The sequence below is a fragment of the Meles meles genome, chromosome 10 (assembly GCF_922984935.1).
Source record: "Meles meles chromosome 10, mMelMel3.1 paternal haplotype, whole genome shotgun sequence".
Lineage (NCBI taxonomy): Eukaryota > Metazoa > Chordata > Mammalia > Carnivora > Mustelidae > Meles > Meles meles.
In genome coordinates this window covers 18,000,513-18,025,783 of record NC_060075.1, presented here as the reverse complement: position 1 = coordinate 18,025,783, position 25,271 = coordinate 18,000,513, and the positions used below count along the sequence as shown (strand labels likewise).

Genomic DNA, 25,271 nt, shown 5'->3' with positions numbered 1-25,271 from the left:
ATTCACTACATGTGAATGACAAGAAGAGACAGAAAGAAACCATTCTTTTTCTTTCTTCCCTAGAAAGCTTAATTCTCAACTTATCTTGACTAAGAAAAACTTAGCTGCTGGGTAGGACCATGGAAAGTGTCATATTATTCACCTTTCTAACTTGACAAGTCTTCCCTATGGGAAGAAGGAAAATTATCTACAGATTCATCCCTACCACTATATCCTGTACAGTGACAATGTGGAAATGGAGACCAAAGCAGACCTTCGTAGTAATGACAATCAGTTGAATTTAATCTTTTGCAGGGGTTGGCATGTTAAGAAAACAAGCTACAGGAGCTTGCCAAAACAGTAACTCTCTGTACCTTGGGCCATCAACTGTCCTTAAATTTGGGGGACCTGAATTAAACCAACAAAAAACAACCCTTTTTCTTCCCCAAGGAAACCTTCCTATATTGTGCACTTATGCAAAGCACAGCTAACCATGTTAAAATTTATTGATCCTAGGTGAGGTTCAGTAACACTGGCTTTGGGCAGTTATTTAATGAGTACATTGTTTTAATTTAAATCTCCCTTTCTCTTCATTTTACTCTGTGGTATCCAGGACATTCCCCTCTTGCTACTGAAACAGTTATGTGTTCTGACTGTATTTTATATGAAGGCAAAGGCAATAATATATTAGTAAATCTAATAATAACTGATCACAAAAAAATAAGTTAAAGAAAAACTAAATATTGTAATAAACACCAAAAGGACATTTGGTAAGTGTCAATTTTCACTTTCAATCTAAAGAAAAAAACAAAATAACAATAACAAGGTATTCTCAATACTGTGATTAAAAATACTTCTCTCAAATAAATGGTTAAAATCATATTTACAAGTTTAAATTTTTTGAATAAAACACCAGAGACAGCCTTATAAAATAGGGAGATAACCCTATAAAAAAAATGAGACAAGGATGCCTGATAGCCCCACTTTCTAACACTGGTCTTTAATTTTTAGCCTCAGAATTCTCAAATAGGAAGAGGTGGTGGTGGGAGATGCAATACAATAAAGCAGGGAAAAGACAGCAACAAATTCTTTTCTAAGAGATACAGAAGACTTGGAGAGATGTATCATGTTACTGGTTCAGAACACTCAGTATTATATTGCAGAACAGAATTTCTTCCAAAATTGATTTATAAATTCAAGTATTTTGAAACACAAATAGACTGGTCAACTAATTGGAGAAAGTTAGTTCTGTATAATGCACATACAACACTTAAATACATCAATAAAACATAACAAACAGATACGAATTCACAATCTATAAGAAGTTCACTCTATTAGTCAAATACAAATTAAAATGAGACAGTTTTTATCCAATTGGCAAATGTGCAGAAAAAATATTCAGTTCAAGGAAATAGATACTCATCATCTTTGACTCAGCAGTTCTACTTCAAAGAGCATTAAAGCCACAACCAAAACGTTTATATGAAAAAAATGTTCATCACAGTGTCATATATAAGAGCACCAAAATGAAAATAATATACACCAGCAGGAGGTTGTTTTAATAAATTTCAAATGCTCATGTATAATGAAATACCATGCAGCCATAAATTATGTTTTCATGACAAAGGAAAATATTCATAATAATGAGTATTAAGTTTTAAAACATAACAAACCAATGTATTTTGTATATATATACATTCACAAGAAGGAAAAAGACTACAAAGAAATACACACTGCAGGAAACACATCAAATCATTTTTAAGGAAAAACGTCTTGAGTACTGAGATCACAGACAATATTTACTTTCTTCTTTTTGCTTTTATATATTTTTCAAATTTCTTTAAGTAGAAACATATTACTTTCATATTCAGGAAGTAAAAAACATTATCTCAAAGAGATTATCTAAATTTTAAATTTCTGGTCTGAATTCTCTAGGGGCTATAAACCCAGAATATGGTTTTAATTAGAATGACATTTTTAATGAAACAGTGATGTATATAAATGTTAAAAGCATCTGAAATAAATTTTTACTACCATAACCCCATTCTTATATGAAGCACTATTGAGTTAGCAACCAATGAAGTTAAGGACTAGAATATGGTTCATAATAAAATAAACATCCAGGAGTAGAAAGGAGTAGGTACAAAAAGATCAATGGAAAGGGTTAAAACTTATCATTCCAAAAAAGATTTCTGTTGGACTTAGCTTTAATTCTTAGCTTTGATATAAACAAATTTTACATAGTTTACTATATAGTAATTTTATGTTTTGCTCTGTGGCCTCTTTTATATATATTTATATACACACGTATGTACATGTGCATATGTGTATATGTGTGTGCATATTTAAATAAATTTGAATAGCCTTATAAATAATCTTTACCACCAAAGTGAATAAACTTAAGGACTTCAAGAATTTAAATACAAGAATAGGTAGTTGAAGCAACAGACCTGATGACAATGTATATAGTTATTATAAGCTGTATTTGAAAAATGGCCCTTATATTACTTTAGTGCTAAATGCTGGACTGTAACAAATAGCAACCAGACATTTAGAATACACTTTGGAGTAAGTTTTTTAAAAAAGAAAATCAACATAACTAAATTAATTATAAATATATATTTGAATGAATTCAATTGAATGAATTTGAATGAATTTTATAAAAATTAAACTTACCAAATTAAAAAAAATTACAAGATCCTAACACATGAAACTTAAGAAACATTCAGGATAGAGTACAACCCCAAATTACTGTTTTTATTAACCATACCATTTTCCGTCAGGCCGTAACCAAATATAACCCAAAATGTGAAGATCACCATATCAGAATGAGACTCAATACCTTAGACTATAAATTTATTTAACATTGACATAATACAGGTCTACACAAAAATAATTTGTTTCATAAGATGAAAATTCTGAATCCTCCTCATTCAGAGCATATAATACTTCAATGATTCCTGCGACTAGAAAACCACAATTATTTGTGTCCCCAACATACAATGCTTCAGATAGCTCCCACTTCCCCTTTTACAATATTTTCCCCTTCAACTGTATTGGGGGGGGACCCTAATTAGGCAATAAGAGCCCTTCAATAACCAACATCCCTTAAATTCCTTTTTTGTCAAGGAGGGTGTTCCCAGGGTCCAGGGCAGTCTGCAAATCAACGCAAAGGGTAGCCACCAAGAGGCTCATCTGAAGTATTACCAGGGAGCAGGAGACAGCAAACATTCAAACCCAGAAACTGTGACTCAACATTTCCTATGTAATGCAATAATTCTGCACAAATGATAGACACTGTCAAGAATTCTGCCTGAAGAAATGTAAAATGAGAAGAGAGGATCGACAGACATGAAGGTAAGGTGTCCGATTATACTAATAGCGGTACTTACGTATCATACCTCTGCAGTGGTGTCACTTTGTTCTTATTCTTATCAACTGAACCCGTAGATAGTTGAAGAAAATTGGGGTTTAACTTATATAATTCTTGAAGTAGTTTCTGTTCATATTCTTGGTGCTTACCCGCCTAATGGAAGAAGAAATTAAAACTGCAGTGGGGTTCACAAAATGGCTGGTATAAAATAATGACTTACTTTCTGAATTATTAAAGATATCCTAAATAAAACACATAAGGGTTTTTCATGGCATTAGAGAACACTGTGAGGATGATGTCACAGAAGTGCCAGACCAATGAAAGTTCTTCCAATAAAACTACAAAATATATATGCCACTAAGGATTTCATCAACCATTTATTGTGCAGAAAGCATAATTACAGACAACTTTTTTGCCACCTCAAAAAACTAGAGGTCCAAGGCACCTGGGTGTCTCAGTCTGTTAAGCATCTGCCTTTGGTTCAGGTCATGATCCCGGGGTCCTGGGACTGAGTCCCACATCAGGCTCCCTGCTTGGCAGGAAGCCTGCTTCTCCCTCTCCCGCTCCCCGTGCTGTGCTCTCTCTCTCTTTCTCTGTCAACTAAATAAATCCAGGAAGGAAGGAAGGAAGGAGGAAAGGGAAAAACAAAGAAGGAAAATAACAACTAGAGGCTTTTTCAACTTATTCCCCCACCTTTCATTTAAGAATGAAGTCTTCTAACAGAGCCATTACAGAATTTTCTGAAGATCACCAAAAATAATCAATTTCTCTTTTTAAAAGAGATGAACGGGGCACCTAGATGGTGGCTCAGTTGTTAAGCATCTGCCTTCGGCTCAGGTCATGTGGGATCCAGCCCCACATCAGGCTCCCTGCTCAGCAGGAAGCCTGCTTCTCTTCTTCTTCTCCCACTCCCCCTGCTTGTGTTCCCTCTCTTGCTTGCTCTCTCTCTCTCTCTCTCTCTTGCTTTCTGTCAAATAAATAATCTTTTAAATAAATAAGACAAACACATTGTAAATTGTACACAGATGAAGAGTCTTAATAACATTTTTCATTATCTTGACACAAAGTAAAAATTCCATTACTTTGTTTTTATAAAAAAATTAATGTTATTTTAAACTCCAAAACTGGAGCTGGCAGTTTACAGCCAGCCCCTTTGTTTCTCTTGTGTGTGTGTGTGTTTTTTTTTAATTTTATTTATTTTTTTGACAGAGAGAGAGAGAGCACATGCATAATTAGGGAGAGTAGCAGGCAGAGGGAGAGGGAGAAACAGACTCCTCACTGAGCAGGGACCCCAAAGCAGGTCATGATCTGAGCCCAAAGCAGACACCAAACAAAGCCACCCAGGCGCCCCCAGCCCCTTTGTTTTTATAAATAAAGTTTTATTGGAACAGTCATGCACATTCATTGACTTGCTGTCTATGGCTGGTCTCTGCTACAACAGAAGAATTGAGTATTTACTACAAAGGCCATATAGGCCCAGAAAGCCTAAGATATTTACTAACTGGCTCTTTACAGAAAGTTTGTAGATCACTGCTCTATACACAAAGAGAAATCTGTATTTACTACAGTCGGTTGCTATATATCAGAAGACAACGTCACAAACATTATCGGGGAAATCAGGCAAAGACCGCCTCTGGAAATTAGTCTTACACAAAAATAAGTTGCAATGAGGGGCACCTGGGTGGCTCAGCTGGTTAAGCATCTGCCTTCGGCTCAGGTCATGATCCCAGGGTCCTGGGATTGAGCCCCTTACTGGACTCCCTGCTCACTGGGGAGTCTGTTTCTCCCTCTGCCCCTCCTCCCCCTGCTGGTGCTTGTGCTCTCTCTCCCTCTCTCTCAAAAATAAATAAATAAAATCTTAAATAAATTACAGTGAAATTACTTTGAATAATTTTTTACTATTTGCATGTAAATCATGACTGAAACGACATTTTTACTTACCTTCAGGATTGTTTAATTATTTTAGAAGTGTGGTCTAACTAGATGTTACAGGAAAACCAAACCCAGAACAGGACAGATCAAAAAAGCACAAGACAGTAAAAACAAGCAAGGCCAACATCACCTAATCAAGTAGAACTGTATTATATACACTGCACAATGCACTGTGCCCTGTTCCAAGGGGGCTCCTACCTGTTTCAAATGGATCTATAAATATTTCATATGGTACCAAATTTTTAATTATGTAGTAACAAGGAAAGATGTTCTGATTTTTGCCATGACATAATTTGTTCGAATTTCCTTTCTATATAGAGGAACTGTTTCAATAAAGAAACCTCTTTTCAAATTAATTTTAAACTCACATAAAGAGCAGATGAATTCATCACAGTATGAATTTTAAATTATTAAGAAAAAAATACAGTAGATGTGGATGTTACATCTCTAAAACATGAAAAGCCTTGAAATTTTTTTCTGCAATCAATACTCCAGGAGACATTATGGCTTTCATTAGCAACAAAGCACTAAAACTAATACTCAAATGATTTTACAGGGGCAGTTCAGAAAGACAGGTTAAATCCCATTACAAGTCAGTTCCACGGGACTGTTTGTCCATTTTCGTTTACAATTCAGGATTACTCAAAAATGAGATCAAGTAGGGCTTAGAAATTCTTTGGCAGAAATTTTCAGTATAACAGTAGCATGAGTAATGCATGTTCTCTACATGTTGAAATTTATTCTGGAATGGTTTGACCTTAGATTCTACCCAGAACGTTTCACCCAAAAAAAGAAAAAAAAAATCAAGAAGCATTTATTAAATAAGAAGTCATCTGTCCCCATTAAATATCACAGAGACCTTATTTTAACATTGTTTTTAGACCATAAAAAAACATGATCGAGAAATTCCAATGAATCAATTACAATGGGATTTAAGTCTGAAATAACTCTAAGTCAAAAAAGGGTAATATTTCATTTTAACAATCTGCTCTTAACAGAGACCCTACCAGACTTTCTCTAGTTTAACCTGGAGAGTCCAAGGTAGCAATCAATGGCCCTCTACCTTCTTAATGAGAAGTATTACAGCAAAAGTCCACAGCAACAATCTGATGTCCTCATCTATAATAGGGAAGTGCAGCATTGTGCTTTGGTATAATCCTTATTTAATATGCATATGGTCAACAATTTTACTTGTAAAATCATTTTTATAATACTACAAATTGAAAGGAGACCAGAGAATAGAAAATATAAAAAAGAACACAGGATAATAAACCTTCAATCCACCTTCACAGGACACTGACGCATTGTACACTTTCATGGGGAGAATCATTTTATAAAAATGTTAGGTTATCAGCAACATTTGATAGGTTATTATCTTCTAGCATGTTCTATAGAGTGGAAATTAGGAAGGAAAAAATCTCATAATTACAGTAACCCACTTAGCTTCCAATTTGTTGATATTCCCCCTAAAGTAGCATTTACCAAAATGCTTTCCTTGGTCAATTAAGTTCTGATTGTACATTCCCTTCTTGGATATGTATCAGCATATTAAAGACTCTGAGAAGTCCTGCAGGAAAGAAAACTATTTATCTTCATTAACCTAGCATTTTCAAACTTAATGGATTACAGATCCATTTTTAATAGAACAATATTCTGTAGAACTGACATTCCATGGAACACTGTTTGGAAAATGCTACTTTAATAATAATTTTTTTTAAATCCCTAGTTTTTGTTTTTGCAATTTTAATTTATAAAGAACAATACTTCCTTTTCTGCAAAGTTTATAATTCACATTAATTTACTACCTGCATTTCCTCTTTCGTGAAGCTGGCCGCCTCATCCCCCAATTCATGTAGATACATGCAGTCAGGCTTTGGACACTGCATATTCTTTAAGAAGTAACTGCAGTATTTTGTTGTACCTAGAGATGCCTGCAGAAAGAGGGGGAGGGGAAGGACCCAAAATGTGAATTGGTATTTTCACTTCACCTCAAATGAGGCACAGACATGACAAAACAAGAAGAGAAGTATGGCTCTGAATACTGGAGAACTAAACTATTGCTAGCAGCATCTATTAAAGATGATGCTCCTTTGGGAGAACTAAAGAAAGCACCTCAGTTAGGTTTTCCAGAACTGAGTACCCAAATCATCTTCCCTAGAGAAGATATACAAAACCTACTCCATGTTACAGAAGTTAGGCACCTAAGCAAATTCCTTTTTCTAGTTATGCTATCCTCTCTCCATTCATACAAAGCATGGCTTAGTGCAACCCTTTACTCAAACCTTAACTGATCAAATCTTTAAGGATGACAAATTAGAATCATTATCTATTTCTGGTAAGAATAATAGATCCTATTTTCACAAAATAAGACTATGTGTAAATACAGGTTTTTAAAGATTATCACCTAATAATGAAAGTGTTTATTCCTACCTGGTAAAACAAGACCCTACATAAGCTGGCAGTAAACAAATTAGCTGTCATAAGTTAGTACGGATGTTTAAGAAGCAATCTTCAAACAGACTCCCTCCAAATGTAATGAGTAAATGCTAAGGCTCTCCCCTTTTTACTACATTTACTCTCTTCCCCCTTAAAAACAATCAAGAGGCCATATTACCTTAAGTGTTCTGCCATCTACTACCACATTGTTGACACACTGTATGGCTCTGAGAGCATCTTCTGACCGAATATAGGTTACATAAGCACTGGCACTTGGACCCTAAAGTGAAAACACACTGTTACTAATTTCAAATTCAAGAAAAAAAAAAATTCCTTTGCACCCTGCCTAGGGAATTCTAAAGGTCTTTACTACTATTATCATTAATAATAATGACCATAATCAGAAATAGTAGTAGCTTTGATTAAACCATGTAATAGCTCATCTTAAAACAATCATACTTATCTGATTTTAAGTAAACTAAAATATAATATGGATAAAGTATCATCTCTGGCTTGGTATTTATTTTTCTAAAGTCATTTGACAGGCTCGTCAAGGTTACAACGAACTTGAAAGTTAGATTTAAAAAAATAAAACTTAAAGACACTGTGTCAAATTATGTTCTCCGAAAAATAAATCTAATTTGTAAGACTATTCTATCTGCTAATACCACCATAACAAAGATGCTCTATTAAGTTTTCAATACCTAAAAAATTAGAAATCATCATCTAATTATTACATTGCCTGATAACAGACTCAACTCCCCCTTCCCCTCAAACCATCACTTAATCTTTGTTTTACCATTTTTTATTACAATCAATTCACTGTTAAGTCCTGAAGTCAAATAAGCACCAGAAATTCCCCCACCCCACCAGTAGAGGTCACTACACGGCTTAAATCCTTGACCCTCAGGCTTTTCTACTCCCGGAAAGCAGATTTTCCTTCTGAACAGCCCAGGTCAAGCCTAGACCACAGGGAGGAAGGGCAAAAATCCCTATAATTAGTTACCTGTGAGCCTGCATATGATGTGCTATTATTGATGACAACTTTATGTATTTTACCAAACTTCCCAAAATATTCTGGTCGTTTTAAAACCTAAAAAAAAAGAAGAAATAAGGTATCATGTGTCCCCATTTTCATCAATGTTATCCTTATAATGGGGACATACACCATCCCTCTTCAGTGAAAGGAAAATAACTTTTAAAGTTTTCTAATAAATGTGACACTTTCTAATTACAATTTGTGTTATTAACCTACAGGAAATCATCAACAGTCTAAAAGCTATTTCTTATTGACCCACTATCTGGAAACTAAGACTCACTAAGTTTGGTATTATGCACCATGTTCTAATATCTGCACCAATAATCCATGGGATCTTATCTTCATAGTGTGAAGATACACCAAACAGATCAAATATCTTAACCATATTTTCATTAATAGATAACCCTTATAAAAAAGTAATTCTCAAAACAATGACCAAAATAACCATGTATTAAACAGAGACAGAAACTCAAGAACAGACATTTTAATGTCTTTAGTCATGAAGCTATTGTATAAAACATTTGCTGTATTACATTAAAGCTACAAATTGCAAATATGGTAACAATGTTGCTCAACTTTACCCTTCATGATTTATCACTGTGTGTGTGTGTACTTAGTTTCTTTGTGTTAATTTTACCACTTCTTGATTATCTCCTGTTTTTTTTCCTCCTTTTTCCTGGTAAATAACATGTATGCGGTGATGGATGGAAAAAATATTAGGAAACAAATTTGTACATTTCTTTCTCTATTACCTGGCCACTCCTTGGTGGTTATTCCCCCTCGTACCTGTGTCACTTCCTCTACTTTGTGGTAACTACATGTACTCATTTAACTTCTCTTACAAACTTACTGGACCTTAGCTAATTCGACTAATACATACCTTGATACAAAAACCTCTCCTATAATTTGCTACTTCAAAATTAAACTTTGTACTTTTCCTAGAATGGACCTATAGACCTATATTACCTCTAGACCTTTCTGTGTGTAGCTATCCACGTGTGTGCAAAGTATTCTTTACAAGCACTTTAATTTGATAACATTCTCACATACTTACAACTTAGCTACTATGTTCTGCATTTGACAGAATCAAGGATTTGAAGTGTCTGGCTGAGGTACCATCCATTCTTAACAGTTTTCAAATTAATTAACATAATTATTTTTACCACATTTTACTTTAGGTTCTTGTAAGCATAAAGCTGTTACGTGTTCTATAGCCAATTTTAATGGATTATAAGATGAGTGACTGTATTTGTTTTCAATCTTTTTTCCACCAAATCCCCCAAGACAAATGAGGCTGTTAAGTGGCAAAAGCAATGACCCCCAGGTTGTACACAGCAAAATCTCAGGGCTGATAAGTAGGGAAGAGTTTCTGTTCAAAAGCTTCCTGGCTAGTAGAGTTTAGAACTGCACTCAATATTCCAAGTGGATGCACACCAACTCAGCATAGGGCTTCAGAGCCAAATACCTGCTTCAAGAGTTAAGGCTGGTCATATGCTGCGCTGCATCAACATCTCAAATCACATGTGAGTTTATGGTAGTAGCTCTCAACGAAGACAGCATTCAAGGGAGCGTTTAAAAAAATCTGTGGGAGCTTTTATTGGGGGAGGTTGTCAAAGTGACTAGGAGGCAATACTTATGTTCAGTGGATGGGAGCCAGGAATGGCTTACAATGCTCTGGCTCACCTAGCACAATAAAGAATTGTCCTGCACAACTTCTGAATGTCCTACAAGACATTAATATAGCTGAGAAGCCTATTTATAATTATGTGAACCTAGAAACAAATTCTACATTATATATAAACTCAAAAGTAGTTCCCTACAGTTCTGACATATGTTGTATTTATAGGAAAGCAAATAATATATAATTAAGGGACGACTACAGGTGCTTTGTTCAGAATTATACCAAGAGTTATTCCAGAAAAATCATATCACTGGCTCTTCATACTATCTGGATTGCCAATACATATACTTATAACAATCTGCCTTTGTAGGTATCACATTCATAGTGATTCTGCACACAGATGCAAGCATCTTACTACTTTATTGTGTATTTAAAAACAGTACTTCCCAAACGTGAATATGCATACAAATCATTTGAGAATCTAGTTAAATTGCATATTCAGATCTAGTAGCGCTGAAGCAGGGCCTGAGTTTACAAAATAAGAAACCAGGGGATACTAATCTACCAGCTCAGAAAACCACACCTTGAATAGCAAGGTAGAGTACTAGAGTGCTGGTACCCAAATTCTACATGTAGAAATAGTCTTTTTATAAATTATTTCCTTTTTATTCCTTTTATTTCTTTATTTCATGAAATCACTTCATAGAAGTCAAAGAGTATTACAAAGTATTTTTAAAAACGGGTACTGGCTCTGATAAGGTTGAAAACCACTCACGGAAATAGTTTCTGGCGAGTATTTGGGTATAACACCTTCAATACAGCATAACAACTTGTGTATAATTATACTGACATGTAAGAATGGAGCCAGAATGATTATTTTCAAGGCACAAATCTAGTCATGTCATTGTTCTTAAGAACATTCAACAGGGGGCGCCTGGGTGGCTCAGTCCTTAAGCGGCTGCCTTCTGCTCAGGTCAGGACTCCAGGGTTCTGGGATCAAGTCCCACATCAGGCTCCCTGCTCAGCAGGAAGGCCGCTTCTCCTGCTCCCATTCCCTGTGTCTCTCACTGTGTCAAATAAATAAAATCTTAAAAAAAAAAAAAGAAAAGAAAGAACATTCCATAGGTTCCCACTGCCTTTAGAATAAAGTACAAACTCCTTTGCACGGTTAGAAAGCCTTTCTTCATAGTATGTTACTACTTACCTCACCAGCCTCATCTCTCACCACTGCACTCTAATCTTCCAAACAAATCACTTGCAGACTGAGATCTTTCTCATCCTGAAGATTCTGTACAGTTCCTGTACCAGAAGCACTTTGCCCCAAAGACAGTGGGAGAGTACATACCTCCCCAACAAGATCGGGTGCTCTCTCTTGTGCTTCCATAGCACAGAGTACTTCTCATGTTTTATTATATGGTTAGTTTGAAAATAAGCAAGGACTACCTTTGTATTGGTCAGTGTATACTCGGTGTCTTACATACTGCCCAGCATACTGTAGGTACTCAATAAATGTTAACCGAAAAATAATTTGTTTTAGCACTGAACAAAAAGAATTTCATGGATAAAGAACATTGGTGGGCCTCAAAGTATTAGCAAATGGCCTATGGCTGATAAGAAATAGCTTGCCCCAGCAAGGGAAATTCGAATAATTTAAACTTTCTAATTAAGTTAAATACTCCAAATTCTACCTAAACATACAACTAGCAAAAGAGCATTCTAGTGATTAAGAAGTATGGGGAGGAGGTAAAGCACCCTGCGTATCACATTATCCATATAGTCAATATTACATATTTACTTCAGTGAGCTGGTTTTAATACTAATATAGAATACAAAAGGCCACATGACAGAATTATAAATGTCCAATGGCATGCCTAATGTTTAAAATGTCTTCCTATATATTCTTTGGGAACACAGTCAAGTGTTCACGGATACTACAGAGAAAATAAAAAATTTGGTAAGCAGAGAGAGAAGGGATGAATGGATAAATTAGGTGAATGGATGAACACCAGACCAATTATCAGTGTAAAATATACTGGAACAGGACCTTTAAAGAACTGGTGGGTTGGGGAGGGGGGTGGTTCTTAGTCCTGGCTCTATGAAATAGCTGCATAATCCCAGGTCACATAACAAAGTCACTTAATTTCCCTATGCCTCAATTTCTCATTTGTAAAATAACATGGTTCTGTCTTTATAAAGTCTTCTAGTTCCTCAAACAAGCTGCTCTCTTGGATCACCACATATATGGGACACTCCTGTCCTTATCTGCTGCCTAGCCAATCTCTAGTAATTCTTTTTTCTTTTTTTTAAAGATTTCATTTATTTATCTGACAGACAGAGATCACAAGTAGGCAGAGAGGCAGGCAGAGAGAGAGGAGGAAGCAGGCTCCCTGCTGAGCAGAGAGCCCGATGTGGGACTAGATCCCAGGACCCTGAGATCATGAACTGAGCCAAAGGAAGAGGTTTAACCCAATGAGCCACCCAGGCTCCCTCTGTAGTAATTCTTAATTATCCTTTCCTCTGGGAGGCTTTTTGTGGATTTCTATACTAGCCAAGTTTCCCACTGTTATATGTTCCCCAAAAAACTTTGTACTTCCCTGATTATAAATCCCCAGCACACTTACAAGTACCTAAATTCAGGGCACCTGGGTGGCTCAGCTGGTTAAGCGTCTGCCTTCAGCTCAGGTCATGATCCCAGAGTCCTGGGATCAAGCCCCATATTGGCTTCCCTGCTCAACAGAGAGCATGCTTCTCCCTCTCCTCCACACTTGTGCTCTCTGTCTCTCACATAAATAAAAATCTTAAAAAAAAAAAAAAAGTACTTAAATCTTGTCTTACCAACAGTCTGTTAGTTTAGGGTAGAGACTGTGTCTGGCTTGCTAAATTATTTTATTTCCAACATCAAAGTACCTAAAACATGGTAAGTATTCAAGAGTTAATTTATAAAATGAATGAATTAGGTTCCAGTAAATCTGCAATTTTAGGATTTGGAAGATGATTACCCCTAATCACTGCCTCTAACTACCTACCATATCTTCTAAAATAGTTTTTTGGGGGGGCACCCAGGTGGCTCAGTCGGTTAAGCATCTGTCTTCAAGTCAGGACATGATCCTGGAATCCTGGGATCAAGTTCCATGGGGGGGCTCCCTGCTCAGTGGGGAGTTTGCTACTTCCTCTCCCTCTATTCCTCCCTCATTTATGCTTGCTCTCTCTCTCAAATAAATAAAATATTAAAAAATAAATAAGTAAAATAGTTTTTTTATTGATCGATAAATGAATACATTTGACCATCAATCCTGGTATTAAGTTTCCTGATGTACAAAAGTCATTTTCAAAATAAGCTTGAATTTTTCCTGAACTCTGTTTTTCTAATCAGAATTCACTCAAATATCAAATTGTTCATCATCCAAAAATAAGTAAATTGGGATCTTCTTTGACCTGAAAGTTACACTAACAACTTGAAACCAAGTTTTCTAATGAAGCCAACTTCAAGTTTTCCAAACTGAAAAGACTATGCAATAAATTGAGAGAATTTGTTATAATTTAGAAGTATTAAGATTGTATAAATAAAACACTGGTCTTCCTAGAGTTTTAAGAGAAATCAATGTTTAAAAAAATTGACTATCCTCTCACCAAGCAACAATGATTTCAAAAGTATAAAACAAGTAGAATGTTTTTTAAGGGCACATTTAGATTCATGATAAAGTACCCTCTCTCACTAGTCACCACCTAGATTAATATTTTTCTGTGTAATACTTCTTCAGATTAATGTTACTGGGGTCGTGTCATTTGAAGTGGAAGAACGAAGCCTCTATGTAAGTAAGAACAAATCACAGAATCTAAAGGGGAGACAGGAGACCTATAATCCAAATACCAGACTGAGACTATAGCTCGATTTTGGCCAGCTTTCAGGTGCTGCTCCCCATATGCCTCCAGTACTATGGGTGACAGGATCCAGGCAGGATGTATTAACAAAAACAAGTACATGCATATCCAGGAGTTGTGAAATCAAAATAAAAGTTCCACTAGTTTACTGGAATAGGAGTTTCAGAAATGCCAAAGTAGGTTGTAATCAATAAGTTTAGCAGGAGTAAACAGAGAAAGATAAAATAAAAAACTTGCAAAGGCAAGAAATGCCCTCTGATTAGAAAAAAAGGCAGAGTTGAAAGGCGCGAACAGAAGGACTAGTGTATAAAGTTGTAGTGGTGTTCAAGAAAATGGTCACAGGGGAACTGGGATCTGCCTGCCTGAGGAATTAAAAACAAAAAGAAAGAACTGGCTGCTGAGGCTCAGTCACAGGCCTAAAATGAGCTCTCATCTTAACAGCTCTTACTGAAGTCTTTTCTTATAGAACTCTAGATCAGCCCCCTTTGGTTTTGGAAAGAACTTGGTCTCCTGAAGGATTCATGCCACCCACTAATACCAGTATCCCTGGACTTAATTCTAAGCCATTCTGGAAGTGCCAGTGATATTACTGCCAATGATAAAGGCTTCTTAGGAAGGTCTCCCTGACTTTCTCTTCTTCTGATCCTGACCCCGTCACAGTCTCAATCACATGGTAAACTCATCATCTGTAAATATGCGTTATTTCTCTAAATTGACTGTTAGAAAATCAATTTTTAGAGTCCTTAAATTTCCTTCCTCTGGGGGGCACCCGGGTGGCTCAGTGGGTTAAAGCCTCTGCTTTCAGCTCAGGTCATGATCCCAGGGTCCTGGGATCGAGTCCCACATCGGGCTCTCTGCTCAGCAGGGAGCCTTGCTTCCCTCCCTCTCTCTCTCTCTGCCTGCCCCTCTGCCTACTTGTGATCTCTGTCTGTCAAATAAATAAATAAAATCTTAAAATAAAAAAAAATTTCCTTCCTCTGGGGCCTTTGCCCCCTTTGCCAAGTCTGAAGATTACCACCTCCCTAAGCATATTCACTATAATCCTCCCTCTTATGGGTACCATGACGACGAGCGTTACTCCAAACCATTTTCAAGGAGTACTTCTGGAAGATCTCCCAAATCCAACTCTCTCCTGCTTTGAAGGAAACACTCTAGCTGTCAATCAGCTTCTACCTGCTCTCCTATCATCTAGTTAGCGTCTCCTAATACATCAGAAACTGACAATTAGCAGATGTACATCCAAGGGCACCAGGGAACCTTATGAGCTCAATATTAATCTTATAATGCAGGTTGTAAAAGAAGAAAAAAGAGGAAATGAACAGAAGTGTTAAGGCCTCCCCTGCCTCCAAACAAATGACAAAGAAGTCATCAAATTCCTTCCCCAAAATTGGCTTAAAATGAATGAATATAGAATGATGGTACAGTGTAGCAGCAGGTCTATAACTGTTTAATAACCAAGAATCACTATGTGGACAGGATTTTTAAAAAAGTACAGATCTCTAGTGGGATTGCACTATGTAACTGCATGTCCACTGTGAACCCCTTATAGAGCTAAGGAAAAAAGTAACTGCGTACTCATGTCACATGTTAGCCTGAATAGCAAAACAACCATTATCCAACTTTCATACATGATGAGCACGAAAGGAGATTTCAGAGATCTAGTTCAACTGCCTCGTTTTACAACTGAAGAAAATGAGGCCAGGAAAGATTAAGACACTTGCCTAAGATCAAAACTGGTCATTGGATCCTTAGAGATAATTAAAAAATCATTTCCCATTCTCTCCTAAGTTTTAATAATTTCAGGGGAATCCTGCAAATAGGCAAGGTCAGCTGTTATTTCCAAATAGAATAGGCAAAAAAGAAAAAAAAAATGTCAAGGTGACAAAGAAAACAGAAGAGGACTTACCTCTGGGTCTGCTAGGCGCTGAGACAGACCTACAACAAAGACGAGGTTTTTTTGTACAACACGTACGCTAGCCAAATGTTTGCGGTTTTCTGATATTTTCTGTTTTCTCTCATTCTGTTTCTGTTTTTTCTCATTCTTTATCCTTTGCAATTCTTCCTGGGAGAGTGGTTTATAAACTGCTGGGTCTTCTGGATATGGCTTTAAGCACAAAACACAGAACTCAGCATTAAATAAGGAAAGAAATAATCTATATGAACAACCATTATCATTCTGGATGATGGGTATGTGGTTATTTGTTTCACCTCCCTTTTTCTAAATCTTTTAATTGCCTGAAATATTTTTATTTGATAAATTTAAGATAAAATAGTTTTTAAAATACTTATTTTTTTAGAGTTTAGCGCAGACTACTTTTAGTATTAAAACTTAAGGTTTTATTAAAAAAAAAAAATCATGGGGTGCCTGGGTGGCTCAGTCAGTTAAGCATCTGCCTTCAGCTCAGGTCATGATCCCAGGGTCCTGGGATAGAGTCCTGCATCAGGCTCCCTGATGGTCAGGAAGCCTGCTTACCCCTCTCCCTCTGCCTACTCGTGCTCTCTATCTTTCTGTCAAATAAATAAATAAAATATTTTTTAAAAAATACAATCGTGGTATTCCCCATAGTGTCTAGCAGAGTTGACAGGAAAAGTAAGCTTCCAGGGTCCCGTGTTAAGAGGCAAAGAGTATAAGTTATCTCATCCAAACATAGGTTTATATATTACAATCCACAAATACTTCATGCAAACCTACTGTGCACTAGAAGATTAATGATGTACTTATTCTTTAATTCATTGTCCATCTAAAAGGAACATAAATGGGCAAATAAGCAACAATCTATAGATACTCTGGCTCAGGAGCTTGATTTTAGTTTCCAACACTTACTAGCCACGTGGACTTAAGTTAATGAAAGTCAATATCCTCAATAGTAAGATGAAAATTATCTTAAAGGCTGGTTTAACAGTTATATAACTCTCATAAAGCCATTATTATCGTGAATAGCACACACTAATCCCTCAATAAACATTAGCAATTACACTGTTGTAATTTTTTCCCCTTTCTTGTCATTACAATACTGTTTACATTCCTACTGTTAATGCCAAGGCCACTGGTGGCGAATAAGAGCTGTGGAATCTACTGCCTGGCTTTGAATCTTGGCTTCTCTTTACTATCTGAGAGACCTTGGCCCTAAGTTGTGACCTGCCTGCCTCAGTCATCTCTTCTGTAAAAGAGGAATCACAGAACATTATTAAGAGGGTTCCTGTAAGAGTTAGAAAAGATATATATTTATAAAGTGATTAAAACTGTTTCCTACACTTAAGCACTCAATAAGTCACTTATTATAACTACTAATAAAAAATAGGGGCACGTAGGTGGCTTAGTCCGCTAAATGTCCGATTCTTGATTTTTGCCTCAGGTCATGATCTCAGGGTTGTGAAACTGAGCCCTGCACTGGGCTCCATGCTGGTTGTGGAACCTGCTTAAGATACTCCCTCTCCCTCTGCCCCTCCCCACTAAGAAATAAATAGTTAATAATAAATGAAAGATGGGGACACATTAAATACAATCATAGCTAAGTGTACATGAAGAGATCCCAGAAATAGGAAATTGTGCCTATCAGAATATAGGAGTAGGGATTAAGAGTGATGTTGTCAGGAAAAAAAGAAGGAACAAGGTAGAGTGGAGACAGTATTCAAAAGCCTGAAATCTTGCTATGCTTTTAACATAAAGGTACTTTAATCTTTTTGTGTAAAACACAAAAGCAAAACCCCTCAAATTTGTGGACACACTAAGATTAATGATGAAGGCAATTAAAAAAGTGAGACTTCTCTTTATGTTCCTCAGCTTCTACTGGTAATATCATAAGGTCTCCAAAAATCCTGTTCTTAAATATTCAGACATAATTCTTAGTGGTCCTGGAGGACACAAGCACCCAAACCATTTGATTTCCATTTAAAAATCTGTTAGAGACACTTGGGTGGCTCAGTCGGCTAAGTGTCTGCCCTGGGCTTGGGTTATGGTCCCTGGATCCTGGAATCGAGCCCTACCATCAGGCTGGGAGCCTGCTTCTCCCTCTCCCTCTGCCTCTGCCTGCCACTCCCCTTGCTTGTACTCTCCCTCTTTCTCTCTATCAAATAAATAAATAAAATCTTTTTTTTAAGTTTAAATAAAAATAATAAAATAAAAATCTGAACCTTCCAGTTAAATGGTCCTATCTGGCATACCGCAACTGAATTGTGAGTAGGAGGCATATAAAACAGCTGACTTGGTAACTGGTGTGACTTTTGCATGACCTTAGTCTTTCTCCAGGATGAAACATAAAGCCAGTAGTGCACATTTTAGGTGCTCAATAAATATTTGCCAAATGAACGCCAAGCTACTCTCTAGAATGGAGAATTTAATTCAGCATGGTTAATTTTCCTTTAAAAATTTTTTTTCAAGGTTTTTTCAAGAAAAACCTTTTCAAGTTTCCAGAAAAAGATGGAAAAGCGTGCATTCCATGACAGTTGCTCCCCCACACACATACCATCATAAATACCTACTCTACAAACCCAATGACAGAAAATTAACAAGCTGATACAAAGAGATGAGCAAGGGAGGAAGACTAAAAATGGGAGATAAAAAAATACATCTGGTTTACTTTTTGACTAAAACACGTATATTAATTTTCCAGGAATATAGCATCAAATTAAAAAGTACAAGCAGGAAAATTTTCTTTAACTATATTAGTGTGTATTATATATCAAACTAATACAAAATATGACAACTGTGGAGAACCAGTTTTAATGTATAAAATATTTTAATAGTGTTAATTTGATGGTAAATTGCCAAACTATTAATTACGATGGTTTACAGTCTCTAGTGTAATCACTGAATTTTTTTCCATGTGTGTAGTTATGGTCCCACTTTCATTTCTTTTTTAAAGATTTTATTTATTTATCTGACAGAGAGATAGATCACAAGTAGGCAGAGAGGCAGGCAGAGAGAGAGCGGGAAGCAGCCCCCCCCCCCCCCCCCGGGGCAGAGAGCCTGATTCAGGGCTCCATCCCAGGACCCTGAGATCATGACCTGAGCCGAAGGCAGAGGCTTAATCCACTGAGCCACCCAGGCACCCCCTCCCACTTTCATTTCTAATATATCTTTGTCTTTTCTCTTTATTTTCTGATCAAACTTGCCAAGAGTTTGATTATTTTATTGTTTATATTATTTTATTCAAAGAACCGGATCTAACTTTTATTTAAATACACTTTTTTTCTATTTCAGCAAATTCTGCTTAATCTCTGCTTCCACTGTCACAATGTTTACTATTCTTTTTTGGTTTCTTAACGTAGAATAAGCTAATTTATTTTTTGTTCTTTGTTTTCCAATAAATGCATTTATAGCTTTAACTTTTCCTTCTCCTAGAAACAATGAAAAATACTATATAAAGTTTGTTTTTTAACCACTATCTTAGAAAAAATAATGATCTGCAGTAGGGAAATTCCCAGCCAATTTCTGTATAAAAGTCAAAATCCAGAGAGATAAGTGTAAGGTCTGTGTAACAAAAAATGGGGAGGGAGGGTCAGCATTCAAAGCCTAGGGTCAGCCCAAGGTGACAAGTCTTTGGGGAACTCAATCCCATGTTAAGCTGAGACCCAGCCCTGTCCCCAAAAGGCTATTTCAGTCTCAGGATAAGAACAAACTACAGAGAGGTCAGAATAAGATAAAAACACAAGAAGAAAAACATCCTGAAGAAGCTGCTGAAACCAACCTCGTGGAAGATTTGCATCCTAGAGACCTAAGACCTTAATACTTGGCCTCACTGGCGACAGTGATGCTTGAGGAATCCCTAATGGCACTGTTTATAGGGTCCAGCAGAAGCCAAATCAAAGTTTCTCTAGAGGAGGGCAAATATACCTTGGGCTCTGGACAACCCTACAAATAATTCAGTGACAACAACCAGGAAGCAGGCACAGATATAACCAAGCACATAAAGAAAGAAAACAACATTAACAATAACAAGTAGAAACATTCCTCACACACTTAAGCTACTGGAATTACTGGACACGTGTAAAACTAATGCTTATCTGTTTAAACAAATATATGATCTGCTGCCAAAACAAAACAAAAAACCCCTCAAATATATGATAAAAATCTTTCTGAAAACATTAGCAAATTGAAAAGAAAAGGGGTACTATATCATGATCAAATGAGGTTTATCCTTGGAAGGGAAGGTTGATTCAAAAATCAATCAACCTAAATCACCATTTCAACAAAATGAAGAAGAAAACACATAATCATTTAAAAAAAACAGAAAAGGCATTTGACAAAATGCAACACCCACTTGTGATTACAAACTCTGTTAGCAAGGAAAACTGTCCTCAACCTGATTTTAAAAAATCTACAAAAAACTCACAGCTAATAACATACTTAATTGTAAAATACTCAATGCCTTTCCACTAAAGTGGGAACAAAGAAAATTGTTCTTAACACTTTTATTCCAATGTTCTACTGGAGGGCTTACCCAGTGCAATAAGGCAAGAAAAATAATTTAAAAACATAAAGGTTGGAAAAGAAGAAGTAAAACTGTCTTTATTCACAGAAGATATGATCATTTATGTAGAAAAGCCTAAGGAATCTATTTAACAAAGTCAATTATTCTATATATGAACTGAAAATGGAATTTTTAAAGTATCACATGCTGAAACTCAAAAAACATAAAATAGTTACAGATAAATATAACAAAAGATGCTATACTATTCCATATGCTGAAAACTACAGAACATTGTTTTATAAATGTTTAAAACCTAGAAAACTGGAAAGATAAACCTTATTTATGAACTAGATAAGCCAACATTTTGAAGATGTCATTTTTCCTCAAATTGATCTGTTTATTCAAGTTCAATCAAAAGCCCAGTAGGTTTTTTGCACAAAATTACAAACTAATTAGAAAGCTTATGTGGAAATGCTAAAGTCTTAGAGGCCCAAAATAAATTCTATAAAGAGTAACAAAGTTGAAAGATTTATCATACCAGATTTAAGACTTAGAGTAATCAAGACCGTATGGTATTGGCATAAGGATAGAAACAATCGTCTGCAGATGGACATGGATGGATTCTAGAAATGAACTTACACATTTATGAGCAACTGATTTTTAAGAAAGAGTTCAAAACCATTCAATAGTAAAGACTCTTTTCTAGGGCGCCTGGGTGGCTCAGTTGATTGAGCAACTGCCTTCAGCACGTGTCATGATCCTGGAGTCCTGCACTGGGCTCCCTGCTCAGCAGGGAGTCTGCTTCTCCCTCTGACCTTCTTCCCTCTCATGCACTCTCTCTCTCTCATTCTCTCTCTCACACACATAAATAAATAAAACCGGGGCACCTGGGTTGCTCAGTGGGTTAAGCCTCTGCCTTCAGCTCAGGTCATGATCTCAGGGTCCTGGCATTGAGCCACACATCAGGCTCTCTGCTCAGCAGGGAGCCTGCTTCCCCGCTCTTTCTCTGCCTGCCTGTCTGCCTACTTGTGATCTCTCTCTCTGTGTCAAATAAATAAGTAAAATCATTAAAAAATAAAAATAAAGGGCGCCTGGGTGGCTCAGTGGGTTAAGCCTCTGCCTTCGGCTCGGGTCATGGTCTCAGGGTCCTGGGATTGAGCCCCACATCGGGCTCTCTGCTCAGCGATGAGCCTGCTTCCCCCCTACCCCACTCTCTGCCTACTTGTGATCTCTCTCTGTGTGTCAAATAAATAAATAAAATTTAAATAAATAAATAAATAAATAAAACCTTAAAAAAAAGTGTCTTTCCTACAAATGATGCTGTAACAATATATCTGAATGAGAGAAAAAAAAATGTCAACCTCTAAAACATATCTAAGCCATTGCAGCATAATATGATTACTTTACTTCTCTTGTACAGCTTTGTGTTTCCCCTACAGTTAACTGTCTGATTAGATCTGTATATGTTTCTTACTAATTCAACCACCAAATCTCCTCCAAATGTTGAAATGACCTCACAACACAATTCTTGAACTTTGCATTCTGTTCTTCAATCCACCCATAAGACTGCTCATTTGCAAGATCTCTGATCTGCTCTGCTCTTTAAAATATATTCCTTCTACAACATAGATATGCCACTCTCTTTTATTTAAGAAGCACCAATGGGGGCGCCTGGGTGGCTCAGTGGGTTAAGCCGCTGCCTTCGGCTCAGGTCATGGTCTCAGGGTCCTGGGATCGAGTCCCGCATCGGGCTCTCTGCTCCACAGGGAGCCTGCTTCCCCCTCTCTCTCTGTCTGCTGCTCTACTTGTGATCTCTCTCTCTCTCTGTGTCAAATAAATAAATAAAATATTAAAAAAAAAAAAAGCACCAATGACACTTTTATTTTTTATTTTTTTTTTAAGATTTTTATTTATTTATTTGACAGAGAGAGATACAAGTAGGCAGAGAGAGTGAGAGGGAAGCAGGCTCCCTGCCGAGCAGAGAGCCCGATGCGGGACTCGATCCCAGGACCCTGAGATCATGACCTGAGCCGAAGGCAGCGGCTTAAACCACTGAGCCACCCAGGCGCCCACCAATGACACTTTTAAATGTTTCTTTCTGTTTGCTTACCTCTGTTAGGTTCTTTTATTTACTGATTTTTGGTACTGATGCTGGTATTCCTGAAATGACTGCTAATTCTCTGTTCTTAACACGTTTTTACATGAAAGAACTCTGTCAACTAGTCTATAAATGCTATTTCTGTCTACTGCAGGATGCTCTTTTGTGACTGCAAAGAGGACAAACTGGTGGACAGAGTTTAACAGTAATTCATCTTCTGAGCATAGGAGGTCTTAGTTCCTCCAGGGTATCTCCATTCACCTTAAGGCTCTGACCCAAATTTATAACCAGTGTTTCAGCTAGAGAACATCTGTCTCTGCTACATGGCATAAAAGTTAGGCTGGATCCATATCCTGTTCCAATGCAACACTGAAGCAACCACACTGATATTTTCCTCAGGATCTTAAAAGCACCACTACTCTTATTTTCTCTCAGCATCCTTATCCTGAGTATGTTTAAGCTAATGCTTCTTTACTAAAATTGATCCCAATGGTCTACTGCCTTTCCGATTCTTCATACTTGCTTGTCTTCCCAGAAAAGCACACTTTTATTGATCACCAGCTCTGCTAAAATTATTTTGCTTTATCCTTAAAATTTTTCTACTTTTTTCTCTACTTTCTAAGAATTTAAGGTGATTCTAGGTAATCCCCTAAAAGTGAAGTGAATTTTTTTGCCATTTCCCCAAATAATTGATTTTTCTCTAATGACTATTTAATAAGTGGTCTTTTTATTAAGATTCCTCTTCATAGCACACAAAAAGAAAAAAAGAGAAACTTATTAAGTAAAACAACTTTGCAAGCCTTATAGTTTCAGGCTATAATGAAAATTACCTTTCAACACTTTCAACAAAATAGTTCAATATAATTGTCTTCTTATGGAATGGCCAGGAGCCAATTTTTAAAATACGACTGAATGCTCCAAATTCACTAACACAAATTTATTATAAATTTTGACCAAAGCTAATATTAAGATTTTCATTCACATTCCTAAAATACATTAACTAATACCAAAACTATAAAATACATTAACCTTATAAAAAGATAATATATATACATTATAAATATCTATTACATTACATATACTAAATATACTGTATATAAACTCAACACTTAAGTAGATATAACCTTTTTTCATTCATGTAATATATATTACATGCCCACTAGATTAAAAAAAACAACTGGATAATGCATTGCCTTCTAAGATATAAGCTCTCTGATGAGGAAATTGAGAGATGAAATTTAAATATTCTAGGTATCTGAAACACATTCCTACTTTCTCAAAATCTGTAGTAATGAACATAAGAGCTCTTTGAAATGGGTCAACAGAAAAGTTTAAACCATATCAAGAGACACCGAAAACCAAAGACAAAAAAAAAAAAAAAAAAAAGATATTTGCATTAACCTCTAGATCACAAAGTCCTTCAAAATACAAATGTGGCAATCCTACTCACTCTATTAAGTCACTCACTATATTGTAACTGTTGGGCCTGCTTATTTAAACAAGACCCAGAATATTAAAAATCATAGAACTATTTAGAGTTAGAAAAGACTCTTTGAATCCCAAACCTACTACCCACTAGCTGATGTCTGTGGATAAGTTACTTGAAAGGCCTAGTTTCATGTACAGTGGGGATAGCATTACAGCATAGAGTTGTTGTAAAGACTCAACAAATGAGTAACTATTATCTTCTGAAGAAGGATTTCTGTCATTTTAACCCATTACCTCTCTTAATAAATGTCAAAACTTTTTTCCTATTTTGTACTAGAAAATTAAAGTGAATATCCTCCCAGCTGAATGTGTTTTTCCAAATTCACACTATCCTATCTAAATCCACTGCCTCTCCACTCGTAATTCTCTTAAATATCCAGCACTACTGATCTTGCGAATCTCTCCAGATAAGAAAGCTAAAGGTCAACCAGAGAGGTTATATGACTTTACCAAGGTCATATAGTATCTTTCTACTTCATTATTATCTTAAAAATGCTACACATGAAATCACCTGAGGTTTGTAGATTCTTTTAAATCTACTTACTTATATGTTTGGGACAAAAAAACCGTATACAAAGTTACTCTAAAGTATTTACCTTTCTACACGCAGGACAAAGCCCATTTTCATCAGTGCGAATTCGATGCCAACAAAATCGGCAAATCTGATAGCCACAGGTGCAAGGAAAAAAGTTGATATCATCTATCTCCAAGGGCTCCATGCAAAGAGGACATTCCACAGGGTCTTCCTTCGCATCAGGACTGCGAGACATCTTCACGTTTATTAAACAGCAGCAAAAGTTTATAATAACTTAAGGGAGAAGGAAGTTCAGCACTGAGAACTAAACTGTAGAACTTCAAAGACCTGCATGAGAAGAAACAAAGTATACTATTTACTACTGGGGAAAAAATGGCATTTCAACCATCAGGAATGTACTTAATCACAGCACATTTTAGGAGAATAAACAATACACAAATTTGACATGGGTACAAAAATAGACAAACTATTAAAG

The 25,271-nt window shown here is 36.3% G+C and overlaps 1 protein-coding gene across 6 annotated transcripts in view; it reads right to left on the bottom strand.

Moving 5' to 3' along the window:
• Positions 1-25,271, bottom strand: part of CNOT4 (CCR4-NOT transcription complex subunit 4) — a 141,450-nt gene that overhangs the window by 54,222 nt on the left and 61,957 nt on the right. For 3 of the 6 annotated variants that reach the window (XM_046020276.1, XM_046020278.1, XM_046020280.1), the window contains exons 2-7: positions 24,858-25,123; positions 16,169-16,366; positions 8,727-8,813; positions 7,899-8,000; positions 7,090-7,215; positions 3,372-3,505 (exon numbers count right to left, since the gene is read on the bottom strand). In XM_046020276.1, coding sequence (XP_045876232.1) covers positions 3,372-3,505; positions 7,090-7,215; positions 7,899-8,000; positions 8,727-8,813; positions 16,169-16,366; positions 24,858-25,031 — 821 coding nt within the window. In that variant the 5' untranslated portion in view covers positions 25,032-25,123. The remainder of the gene's footprint in view (positions 1-3,371; positions 3,506-7,089; positions 7,216-7,898; positions 8,001-8,726; positions 8,814-16,168; positions 16,367-24,857; positions 25,124-25,271) is intronic. The other 3 variants (XM_046020277.1, XM_046020279.1, XM_046020281.1) reach the window with 1 other exon arrangement.